We start from the raw sequence: 13,583 nt of genomic DNA, 5'->3' as shown, positions 1-13,583 counted from the left end.
TCTTTGCTTCGGTCTTCACCGAGGAAGATTTGGGTGGGATACCGGTGTCGGAAATGGTATTTCAAGCGGCCGAGTCGGAGAAACTTACTGACCACTGTAAACCTGGAGGACGTAATGGGGCAGTTCGGCAAACTGAAGAGTAGCAAATCTCCTGGACCGGATGGTATTCATCCTAGAGTACTGATAGAACTGAAAAACGAGCTTGCGGAGCTACTGCTAGTGATATGCAACTTATCCTTAAAATCGAGCATGGTACCGGAAGATTGGAGGGTGGCCAATGTAACGCCCATTTTTAAAAAAGGCTCCAGGGGAGATCCGGGAAATTATAGACCGGTGAGTCTGACGTCGGTGCCGGGGAAAATGGTAGAGGCTATTATCAAAAACAAAATTACAGAGCACATCCGAGGACATGGATTACTGAGACCAAGTCAGCATGGCTTTTGTGTGGGGAAATCTTGCCTGACCAATTTACTTCAATTCTTTGAAGGAGTGAACAAACATGTGGACAAAGGGGAGTCGGTTGATATTGTGTATCTGGATTTTCAAAAGGCGTTTGACAAGGTACTTCATGAAAGGCTACAGAGGAAATTGGAGGGTCATGGGATAGGAGGAAATGTCCTATTGTGGATTAAAAACTGGTTGAAACCGAGAGTGGGGTTAAATGGGCAGTATTCACAATGGAGAAGGGTAGTTAGTGGGGTTCCTCAGGGGTCTGTGCTAGGACCGCTGCTTTTTAATATATTTATAAATGATTTAGAGATGGGAGTAACTAGCGAGGTAATTAAATTTGCTGATGACACAAAGTTATTCAAAGTCGTTAAATCGCGACAGGATTGTGAAAAATTACAAGAGGACCTTACGAGACTGGGCGGCTAAATGGCAGATGATGTTTAATGTGAGCAAGTGCAAGGTGATGCATGTGGGAAAAAAGAACCCGAATTATAGCTACGTCATGCAAGGTTCCACGTTAGGAGTTACGGACCAAGAAAGGGATCTGGGTGTTGTCGTCGATAACACACTGAAACCTTCTGCTCAGTGTGCTGCTGCGGCTAAGAAAGCGAATAGAATGTTGGGTATTATCAGGAAAGGTATGGAAAACAGGTGTGAGGATGTTATAATGCCGTTGTATCGCTCCATGGTGCGACCGCACCTTGAGTATTGTGTTCAATTCTGGTCGCCGCATCTCAAGAAAGATATAGTAGAATTGGAAAAGGTGCAGCGAAGGGCGACTAAAATGATAGCGGGGATGGGACGACTTCCCTATGAAGAAAGACTAAGGAGGCTAGGGCTATACAGCTTTGAGAAGAGACGGCTGAGGGGAGACATGATAGAGGTATATAAAATAATGAGTGGAGTGGAACAGGTGGATGTGAAGCGTCTGTTCACACTTTCCAAAAATACTAGGACTAGGGGGCATGCGATGAAACTACAGTGTAGTAAATTTAAAACAAATCAGAGAAAATTTTTCTTCACCCAACGTGTAATTAAACTCTGGAATTCTTTGCCGGAGAAAGTGGTGAAGGCAGTTAGCTTAGCAGAGTTTAAAAAGGGGTTGGACGGTTTCCTAAAGGACAAGTCCATAAACCGCTACTAAACGGACTTGGAAAACTCCAAAATTCCAGGAATAACATGTATAGAATGTTTGTACGTTTGGGAAGCTTGCCAGGTGCCCTTGGCCTGGATTGGCCGCTGTCGTGGACAGGATGCTGGGCTCGATGGACCCTTGGTCTTTTCCCAGTATGGCATTACTTATGTACTTATGTACTTATGCCGCACATTGTTCCGCATGTGTATGCTCGTGTGGAGCTGGTAAGACTGAATTTTGGCCATGAGCATAGAGGAATGGTAGGCCTTCCTCCCAAAGGAGTCTAAGGTTCTAGAGTCTTTGCCCGGGGGCGCCGAAGCATGCTCCCTAGAACTCTTAGCCTTCTTTAGGGCCAAATCCACAACTCCAGAGTCGTGAGGCAACTGAGTGTGCATCAGCTCTGGGTCCCCAAGGATCCGGTACTGGGACTCGATCTTCTTGGGAATGTGGGGATTACTTAGAGGCTTGGTCCAGTTCACCAGCAATGTCTTTTTTAGGACATGATGCATGGGTACTGTGGACGCTTCCTTAGGTGGAGAAGGATAGTCCAGGAGCTCAAACATTTCAGCCCTGGGCTCGTCCTCCACAACCACCGGGAAGGGGATGGCCGTAGACATCTCCCGGACAAAGGCCGCAAAAGACAGACTCTCGGGAGGAGAAAGCTGCCTTTCAGGGGAGGGAGTGGGATCAGAAGGAAGGCCATCAGACTCCTCGTCAGAGAAATATCTGATGTCCTCCTCCTCCTCCCACGAGGCCTCACCATCGGTATCAGACACAAGTTCATGAACCTGTGTCTGAAGCCGTGCCCGGCTCGACTCTGTGGAACCACGGCCACGGTGTGAGCGTCGAGAGGTAGACTCCCTCGCCCGCACCAGCGAAGCTCCCTCCGCCGACGTCGTCGGGGAGCCTTCCTGGGAGGCGACCGCAGTCGGTACCGCAAGTGGCACCGATGTTGGAGACCTCACCCCGGGCAAGGGGCCAGCCGGCGCCTCACTCGACGGTACCGGTGGCACAAGCACCCCCGGTACCGGAGGGGAAGGGCGCAACAGCTCTCCCAGGATCTCTGGGAGAACGGCCTGGAGACTCTCGTGCAGGGCGGCTGTGGAGAAAGACATGGAAGCCGATGCAGGCGTCGAAGTCAGAGGCTGTTCCGGGTGTGGAGGCTGTTCCGGGCTGTCCAAGGTGGAGCGCATCGACACCTCCTGAACAGAGGGTGAGCGGTCCTCCCGGTGCCGATGCCTACTGGGTGCCGACTCCCTCGGCGACCCAGAGCTCTCGGTACCGACACGGGAAGGAGACCGGTGTCGATGCTTCTTTGACTTTTTCAAACGAAGCATGTCACCGGAACTTCCCGGTACCGACGAGGAGGACGTAGAATCCAACCGTCGCTTCCTCGGGGCCGAGGTCGAAGAAGGTCGGTCTCGGGGGGGCTGTACCGCAGGAGCCCTCAGGGTAGGGGGAGACCCACCCGAAGGCTCATCGCCACCAGCAGGGGAATGGACAGCCCTCACCTGCACTCCAGTCGAAGCACCACCGTCCGACGACATCAGCACTAGTGGAGGTCCCGGTACCGCCGATGCAGCCTTCCGATGTCTCGGCCCCGACGATGCAGAGGGTCGCTGCCTCGATGCAATCGATACAGTCGCCACCGAGGTTGGAGGTCTTGACGCTGTCGACGTCGATGCACTCGATACTCCCGGTGCAGATGCCGACGAAGAGCCCGAGAACAACACGTTCCACTGAGCCAATCTCGCTACCCGAGTCCTTTTTTGTAAAAGGGCGCAAAGACTACAGGCCTGCGGGCGGTGCCCAGCCCCCAGACACTGAAGACACGACGCGTGCCTATCAGTGAGCGAGATTACCCGGGTGCACTGGGTGCACTTCTTGAAGCCGCTGGGAGACTTCGATGACATGGGCGGAAAAATCACTCCGGCGAAATCAAAACTCGTAATTGCGGTAAGGCACCAAAAAGAGGGGGAGAAAAAAAACTCAACCCGAGGCCTCAAAAGGGCCTACCCCAAAATCGAAAGAAAACTTAACGGGGCAAAAAACTGGAAATACGGGAAGGGGAAAAAGACCGAAAGGCCCTTCTCCGAAATCCCTTTTGTTTTGTTTTTTTTAGAAGCTAAAGTCAAAAAGACGCGCGAGGGTCAACTTAAGGGGCGCGAACGGCGCAAACACGACCGTACCGAGCGCGGACAAAAGAAGACTGACGAACACGAGCCGGTTCGGGCGGGAAGACGGCCGCGCATGCGCGGTGCGCATGGGCGCGCGAGGACTAGCAAAGGCCTTTGCTAGTGAAGTTTCCGATTGGAGGGGCTGCCGTGGACGTCACCCATCAGTGAGAACAAGCAGCCTGCTTGTCCTCGGAGAAAGGTGGGTTATCTAATATAATAAAACGCACCGTGAACGTTCTGAAGACAACGTTCTGAAGTCACTCAAACACTTCCTGTAGGGTTCGTGGATTCATGGTGTGAAGCCAGCCAGCTGTCTCTGCCCCGCCCTCGCGTCAAACGTCATGACGTCGAGGGCGGAAAAAAAAAAAAAACAAACGGATCGCACCCACGCACGGTGCGTTTTATTATATTAGATTTACCTCCGTGGTGGCGGTTCCGGCAGCGCAGCGTCAGGGAAGGAGGCGGCGCTCCCGACGTCTCTAGCCTTCCCTTCGCTGTGTTCCGCCTTCTTCTGACGTCAAGGATGACGTCAGAAGAAGGCGGAACACAGCGAAGGGAAGGCTAGATGTCGGGAGCGCCGCCTCCTTCCCTGACGCTGAGCTGCCGGAACCGCCACGGAGGTAAATTTAAAAAGAAAAAAAAAAGGGATGTTGGAGGGAGAGAAGAGGGTGGGCAGTAAAGTAGAACAATGGGAGCGGAAGGGCAGGGGAGAAACGACAGCATGGATGCGAAGGGGGGGGGGGGAAGAAGAGGGCTGGCCAGGCTAGGACATGGGAGAGAGAGGAGCATGGATGCGAGGGGGGGTCATGGAAGGGAGAGAGGGGAATTGCTGGAAAAGGATGAATGGAGGGGGCAGGGGATAGAGGAGCATGGATGGGCATGGATTGGGAGGGCAGGGCTCAGGGAGAGAGGGGAATTGCTGGAAAGGGATGAATGGAGGGGGCAGGGGACAGAGGAGCATGGATGGGCATGGATTGGGAGGGCAGGGCTCAGGAATTGCTGGAAAGGGATGAATGGAGGGGACAGATGGGCATGGATGGATACGGATTGCAGGGCAGGGCTCAGGGAGAGAGGGAAATTGCTGGATAGGGATGAATGGAGGGGGCAGGTGACAGAGGAGCATGGATGGGCATGGATTGGGAGGGCAGGGCTCAGGGAGAGAGGGGAATTGCTGGATAGGGATGAATGGAGGGGACAGATGGGCATGCATGGATATGGATTGCAGGGCAGGGCTCAGGGAGAGAGGGGAATTGCTGGATAGGGATGAATGGAGGGGGCAGGTGACAGAGGAGCATGGATGGGCATGGATTGGGAGGGCAGGGCTCAGGGAGAGAGGGGAATTGCTGGATAGGGATGAATGGAGGGGACAGATGGGCATGGATGGATATGGATTGCAGGGCAGGGCTCACACTCTCTCTCTCATATACAATGTCTTTCTGACTCTCACTCTCACACACTCTGTCTCACACTGTATCACATTCACTCTCTATGTGCCACACAGTCACTCACACACTCGCTTGGTCTCATACACTCACTCTCACAGAGAATCTGTGTCTCACACACACTCTCTCTCTCGCACACATACACACACTCTCTCTCACACTGTGTCTCACATACACACTTGCACACACTCTCATTCTCACACACACACTCTCACAAACACACTCACACCCAGACTCACTCTCTCTCTCACACACACACACTCACACTTTCACTCTGACTCTCACACAGTCACTCTCACATACACTCTCCCAAACATACACACTCCGAGGAAAACCTTGCTAGCGCCCGTTTCATTGGTTTTGGAAATGGGCCTTTTTTACTAGTAAATAATAAACAAACATAATTAAGTAATGCATGGCAGTAGTGTAACCTAAGTCTTACTAGTATATACATCATCCAAATAAAATCTTTTTGCTTTAATAAATCCAGACATCCACAGGTGCCCAGTTCAAATCCCGCAGCTGCTCCTTGTAAATCTTGGGGAAGACATTTAACCCTTCATTGCTTCAGCTACAAACTTAGATTGTGAGCCCTGCTGGGACAGGGAAATACTTAGTGTGCCTGAATGTAACTCACCTTGAGCTACTGCTGAAAAAGGTGTGAGAAAATCCAAATCCAAATAAATAAAAGCATGATTTATGAACAAGTTTAACTGAAAACCAAGACTGAAGAACTAACTTGCTCTGTTGTAACATTGTTCACCCTATCAAACTGGACCCCCAATTTCTACCCTTCACTTTAACCTTAAACATTCACTCTCAAAGTCACTTTTTGCAACCCTTGCTTTAACAACCTTGGCTTACCCATTCCCAACACCTCCAATTTAGGTATATTCAGCTTCAAACAATTTAAAATCATCTACGCATTAACTGCCCTCGATAGGTTAGCTAAAGTCTCAGATCCATAATCTCTTGAGAACACAACCAGCATATGTGACCATCTCTTGGAAAACACAAGTTGCAAATCCAAAACGTTGAGAATGGGTGATATTCATAAGCAGTCTGAAAAAGTTACATGTCTGAACTTTTGTAACCATTTTTTTTTCAGGTAAAAGGATGGAGCTTGGATTGTTGTATTACAAATGGTTTGCTCTAATAAACAGCAAAATGACATGACACAGACCATGTTTCAGCTCTAAGGCCTGAATCAGGGGTCTAAAAGCATCCAACTACCGATCCAACTTAAATGCCTAATCTCTGCAACACAACCAAACTAAAGCACGTAATGATGATTCACAAGATTATCTATGAAGACTCCCCAACTTACATGTACAATCTGAATGACCTTCCTACCAGGAATTGCTCTAGTTCTTCTCAAACTTATCTAAACTTACACCTTTCCAACTGTAAAGGAATCAAATACAAAACATATTATGCATCCAGTTTCTCCATTATAGGCAGCAAGCTCTGGAACATCCTACCAAGATCGATTCGTATAGTCAATAACCATCTACCCTTCCGGAAGCTACTTAAAACTCACCTTTTCAAGCAAGCCTACACATATGACTTGACTTAAATTAGAAATCCATCTGCGATACCTGGATTAGACTACTTGGCAGAATTTAAATATGCTTTTTCCTTTTGAATTCATCCTTCTCCGAACTATTATTATACATTCTTTACTCACAATACTTTACCCAACTTACACCCTCTTCCGTTCCCTACCTCTTCCACCTTCCTCCCTTATCCTTTCTTAGTCCACCTCTTTATATACTATATTTAAATGTTTTATCCACTTTGTGCTATCTTGTAAATTTTTGTTTTATTTTAAGCCGCATTGAGCCTGCTAACAAGTGGGAAAGCGCGGGTTATAAATGTTACAATACAATACATAACACCAGTGGCGTAGGAAGGGGGGGCGGTCCGCCCCGGGTGCACGCCGCTGGCGGGTGTCGTCTCCGCGCTGGTGCACTGCCCTCTCTGCCCTGGAATAGGTTACTTCCTGTTCCGGGACAGAGAGAGCAATGAACCAGCGCGGAGCAGACACACCCTAGCAACGTGCAGTCGGGGCAGATCGGCCCTCCCTCGCGGGAGGAGGGTGCGCTGTGCTGCACCCGGGGGGGGGGGGGGGTGCGCAGCGGCGACCCGCCCCAGGTGTCAGCTCCCCTCGCTACGGCTCTGCATAACACAACTCTTCCGTTCTCCGATTCCCTAATGTGGCTGTGCCACATGAACTTGATCTTACCACAACATTACCCTGCATTTGTTCACACCAGAGCCTGCAAAGGCCTCTCCGGTACTATGTAAGCCACATTGAGCCTACAAATAGGTGGGAAAATGTGGGATACTAATGTAACAAATAAATAAAATAAATAAAAATATTTAAAAAATCAACCCTTCTTACAAAGGTGCTCTGGTTGAGAGATGTGTTGGTTGATGGACGGGTGGTTGTAGGGACTAGATGGGGGGGGGGGGAGGGAGTGAAGGGGGGAAGGGGGGTTCAAAATCACAAAAATTGGATAAAAATTGAAGTATAATAAGTTTCTGTCCTAGCATTGATATTATGTTGGTACCTTTTGGGTGCTAGAGTTATGTACATTGTTTGTACCAGACTATAGGGTTCTGCATTGTGTTACATATGTATTGTATTATTTATCGATGCCTAATAAAGACTTCTTTAAATTAAAAAAATATATATATTAAAAAAATCATAAAAACAACCCACATTCAAATGAGTAAAAAAAATAAATGACCGATAAATAATTCATAATTGCTCAACAAAAATAGCCTCAATGAACATACATCATAATATATGGAACAATATATGGAACAAAAAACATCAAAGTATATGTGACAAATTATATATAATCAGTGGTGTATAAAGAATGCCATACCTGTAATTTCAATAATACAATGCAACATCCATATAATAGTAACCAATAAGAATATCAGTAAGTACATATTATTTTCAACCTAAAAATTATTATACTCAATTTGAAGTTACCATAGATTTTCTATCATTTCATGTTACATTATATTTAGCTGTTATTTAATTTTTAGGTTGAAAATAGGATGTACTCACCGATGTGCATATTTTTCGTTAATTGTGATCCTGTTTGTTTTAGACTCTATGGGGATTTTTTTTACTAAAGATTAGCTCGAGTTATCTGCAGCAGGGCCCATAGGAATAAAATGTGCCCTGCTGCAGATAACTCGAGCTAATCTTTAGTAAAGGACCCCCTATGTTCTTATTGGCTACTATTATACTATTACATTGTATTGTTGAAATTGCAGGTATGGCATTCTTTATACACCACTGATTATGTAAAATTTGTCACAGATATTTAGATTTTTTTTTGATCCATATATTATATTTTTTTTGTTCCATATTAACTGAAACATTTTGTTTTAGTCCATTTGTTGAGCAATTATGAATTATTTATCATTCATTTATTCATTTACTCATTTGAATGTGGGTTATTTTTAATGTATTTTTGATTTTTTATATGTTTTTAGACCCTGATGTAGGCCAAAACACAGTCTGTTGCAGGTCGTTTCCATTGAATAAAGATCATCTGCCACCCATCATTTGTTTTGCTATTTTTTGTGCATCCTTTGTGTTCTGTGAAGTGAGCTCTATTTGACTTCATTGCTTGCTCTAATAAAATTAATTGAAACCTCATTTTTTGTTTCTGGTGACTTAAGTCATGTTTTCCCAGAGAGTGTCACATAAATCAGTATAAAAAATAAGATATTTGAGCTCTAACTGCTGAATCACTTCCTCCAATGACTGCACATATAAAGATGGGGAAAATCAATGACCTCAACAATAAATTTATATAAAATGTATATAAAAACAGAACATCCCTGAGCTACATATTCTATTAAACATTATTTAGTATAAATGTTCTAAATAAGTAAGTTTTAATCTGTTTGCGGAATTGGTTATAAGAGATTTCTGACATCAGGATATCCTTAATAGCCTTATCCAAACAAACTGCTTGATATGAAAAAAAGAATATCAATTAGTCTAGTTCTCATATTTTTTTAGAGAAGGAAAGGTGAAAAGTTCTGAAATCCTTGTGACTCGTTTTGTTAACAAAAACAAGATGATTCAATAAGTAAAGTGGGGATAAACCATATATAATTTTGTACACAAAACAAAATTTAAACAAAATCCTGGCTTGCACAGGGAGCCAATGGAGCTTTGCATAATAACAGGATACACTGTCAAAATTTTTTAAAGAAAAAATTAAACGTATTGCTACGTTCTGTATAGTGAGATGTTTCTTCAGTATCTGTTTGTATGCTCCCAAGTAAACAATATTACAATAATCAAGAAAACTCAAAATCAAAGCCTGAACAAAGTATTTCCAAATTCAATGCAAATTATGCAACAAAAAGAAGGATCTGTAAGAGTGTTAATTTGCATCTCTAAAGATAAGTTATCTAACCATACCCCTAGAATCTTAATGGAAGATGGAAATTGATACTGAGTCCGATTTATCATAATACTCATTTCATCCATATCAGGGTTACAACTAATTAACAAATTTTGTTTTGTCAGAATTTATTTTAATCTTATGTGTTACCATCCAGTGTTCTATTTCTTTTAAAATGTTTTACAATAACTCTAAATATGAAATAACTGAAAAAGTGATGGGACTCATAATTGTAATATCAGCATAGCTGAAAAGATAAACTCTCAACTTTTTTAAAACACATCCCAACGAATGTAAATAAACATTAAAAAGAACAGGAGGTAACTGCAATCCCTGTGATTATACTAACATTGATTATACTAACTCTCAGAATAGTAAGCATCAAATTTCACTTTAGAAGAGTGACCTTTTAAAAAAACCTGTGAGCCATTTATGAACGTTGCCAGTTATTCCTATGCTGTCCAGAATACGTAAAAGAATATTATGGTCTACCAAATCAAACGCACTAGACAGGTCGAACTATAGCACCAATGCCTTCTTGCCCTCTGCCAAAACCTTATAAATGTTGTCTAACAATGAGGAAAGAACAGTCTCAGTGCTAAAATTCGACCTAAAACCCAACTGAGATGAATGCAGAATATCGTGGAAATCCAAATATTTATGTAATTGAACTGCCACTATTCCCTCCATAAGTTTACACATCAGAAGAATACAGCCTAAAGGAGCATTCCATCACCACCATCTGGGTCCTGACCACTGAGATCTACATTTTGTAATCGCTGCAGAAGTACCTCATATTTGAGCGAATGAAAAAACTGGAATCCAGAACACCAACACCAATTTTGAATATCTGAAAGGAATATCAATGCTACTTCTATTCTAAATCCCTTTTTAAAATCCAGAATGGAAGGGATCCATTATTTTGCATTAATTGCTATGTTCTGGTAATTGTTGAAAAACTGCCTTCTAGTAAAGTGCTAAAACAAAGGTTGTTTAAAACAGGCAAGTTACTTAAAATACACCAAATCTAAGTTGGATTTGTTTTTTTAAATAATTGTTTCACTGCTGCTCTCTCATACTTCTGCAGTGACCTGGATTATAAAAGCTCAGCTCTGCTCTCTCAAGGGTATGATGGCTTGGATAGGCTCATCTTCTCACTAACAATGTGGTCTGTGAAGGCTCAACAACCTCACCTCACCTTCCACCTTACAGTTCGCTGAGCCTTCACAGTTCAGTTCACCACTGTTCTCCCCCATCCTAACACCTTTTGGAGTGTTGAGCTGCTATAGACTAGGCCATCACTCACTCTATATACCTACTCCAGCCTCACCTGCCGAACAGTGGACTGATCTGTGGAAACTCACTCTCACACAAAATCTGGCAGTTGTCCAGGGTCTGAAGACTTAGACAGGCTCACCTGCTCAGCAGCCTGATCTGTAGATGTCCGAGCCTTTATAAAGGCCTGTCTCAGTCTTTCCAGTTCTGCCTGATAGGACATGTGAATTTCTTCCATCTCCTCCGCTGCCTGCTGCCGCTCCAGCTGAGATTTCTTTTTCCACTCTGCAAGGTTCTGTATTAAAATGCATGACAGTTTTTAGCAGATATGTCCTCGACAGTTTGTTATTTAAGATGCATTTAACTAAGGCTTTTGAAACAAAGACATAGGACCAATGTACACAGAAAATAATTCATATGGCTAAAATACCCCCAACTCTGTAGAGCTACAAATTTGACAAAAAACAGGTTAAGAGACCTGCATTGTTGCATAAAACGTGTACTACTGCCAACACAAGATAATTACATTCTATTATCCCAGTCACAGCTTTTTTTTTTTAAACTGTATTCATAGCTTTATTTGCTAGTTAATAATCCATTAACACAAACTCCTTCTCATTTCAGCATAAAACATTTGGATCTTATTGCCAGCTCTGCACAATGCAGCAAGCACTATGGTAACAATGAAAGAATAGTGTAGTGCATCTGATGGAATGGACTCATCATGAAAGCTCACGCCTTGACAAATTAATTAGTTTATAAGGTGCCATCTGCTTCTACCACTGTGACAGGTGAAGACAAGAGGTAAATGCATCAGGGCACAGCTATATGTGAGTAGCAATATGCTTGGGGGGGGGGGGGGGTGGAAGGGGAAAGAGGCCTGTGTTTTTGCCAATGCTGTGACCTGATTGGGAGAACAGCCTTAGTAAATGAAGCCCTAATAAACTGAAGAACCTCAGAGGATATGTCCATCTTCCCCTCCCCCCAAACTTTGGAGAAAGAGAATGCAAATGTTCTAAAATTATCAATTGCTGACTGGTGCTGGATTGTTTCTGTAGCAGCCAAACTCCTTATTATTGTACAGGTTGGGCACAGAAGTGTGCATTTCCTTCCACTTATTTACCTTTTCTAAGCTCTTCTTCTCCGCCATCAAGTCTACTACTTCCTCCTCAAGAGATGTGATTTTCACCTCCAACTGTTTACAGCTCTGCTTCTCTGCTTTGAGATTAGACTGAACATGCTCAGATGTTTCTTGGAGTTCTAAAAACAAATCAAATGTTCTGCTTACTGGAACTATTGAAAAACCTGACAATTTCATGAACACTCAAACTGCTGTGGCCTGAGAATGGCAGGCACAAGAAATTCCTTACAGCGACCTCATGATATGAACTTTGAAAGGGACATTATAAATTTAGTGAAGAGCTCAAGTCTAGCAACAGAATTAAGCAAGCACCAAGGACAAAGTTACTTACCTGTAGCAAGTGTTATCAGAGGACAATAGAATAATATATCATATATACACAAACTAATTTACATTTTTTTTATTTAGCCTGGAACTGAAAGACATGGGCTTAGGAGGGTGGAGTTGGATTCTAGACCCCAAAGAGATTCCAAAGGACTGTTTGTTCAAATTGGCTGTTGCATTGGGAATCCTGTTCCAAACAGGAGTGAGATGTGCATGTGTAGACCGTAATCATGTTGCAGTTCTGTAAATTTCCTCTGTGAAGGCTAATCTCAACTGGGCTACTGATATAGCCATAGCTCTGACATTATGAGTGTGACATGACCCTCCAGACACAACTCAGCATGGGCACAAGAAAAGGAAATGCCAACCAATTAGAAAAGATGGTCAAACCCCTACCCTGTTTGGGTCAAAAGAAACAAAGCTGGGTACGCTTTCTATGAGCTTTAGCCCACCCCAGAAAGCCAAGCATTGCAGTACAAAGTGAGCAGTGCACTTTCACGTTTGTGGGCATGATAATGCAACACTAGGGGTTGAGCTTAAATTGGGCAACTTGTAGATAACTCCACCAATGGAGAATGAATCCCATACTTGGGATGAAAAGTTTCAGGTGTACCTTAGACATGCTTGGCAAACCTTTGAGCAAGAGAAAAATATAGGGGATGTAGATCCTAGGATATACTGGGAAGCTGCCAAGGAGGGAGAACATCATTGCCTACATGGTAAGCAGTGGCGTGCAGTGACATTTATAGCAGGGGATTCAGTAGATGTGCTAAACATTTGTGCATTGCATGCCCTTAATTAAGGTTTGTGCTAACAATGTCATGCCTTGGTCTCTTTCTGAAAATCACCTATAACATTTATCATGTCTCCTTTTGACTTCTGTGTTGATTTGCGTAAGCTCTGTATCACCATCACCTTTCTGAAATCTATCATTCAGAGTTATATACCATTATGTAGTGTAAAACTACAGATTCCATGAAAAAATGCTTTGAGCAATACTGACTTTCTGTGATATTCTGAGGCTGAAGCAGCAAGTTGTTGTGTACTCACAAACGAGACACAAAAGCAGAGGGCAGCAGACACATGACTTCTAAGGTGCATGCAACAAATCTTTGCTTTGTCACCCATTCCTTCTTCAGGTCATACTCAAATAGGAGTGACAGTAGACAACATAAGGTCATTGTGGCTTTGGACTGA

The 13,583-nt window shown here is 44.0% G+C and overlaps 1 protein-coding gene across 2 annotated transcripts in view; it reads right to left on the bottom strand.

The window, feature by feature from the left end:
* The window catches only part of FKBP15 (FKBP prolyl isomerase 15), a 1,277,056-nt gene that overhangs the window by 188,343 nt on the left and 1,075,130 nt on the right, over positions 1–13,583 (bottom strand). For both annotated transcript variants that reach the window (XM_030206543.1, XM_030206544.1), the window contains 2 exons: positions 12,045–12,181; positions 11,064–11,216 (listed from right to left, as the gene is read on the bottom strand). In XM_030206543.1, the coding sequence (XP_030062403.1) occupies positions 11,064–11,216; positions 12,045–12,181 (290 nt within the window). The remainder of the gene's footprint in view (positions 1–11,063; positions 11,217–12,044; positions 12,182–13,583) is intronic.

This window comes from Microcaecilia unicolor, chromosome 6 (genome assembly GCF_901765095.1).
Source record: "Microcaecilia unicolor chromosome 6, aMicUni1.1, whole genome shotgun sequence".
In the NCBI taxonomy this organism is placed as follows: domain Eukaryota; kingdom Metazoa; phylum Chordata; class Amphibia; order Gymnophiona; family Siphonopidae; genus Microcaecilia; species Microcaecilia unicolor.
Note: the sequence above shows the minus strand (reverse complement) of the source record. Positions and strands in the feature narration are given on the sequence as shown.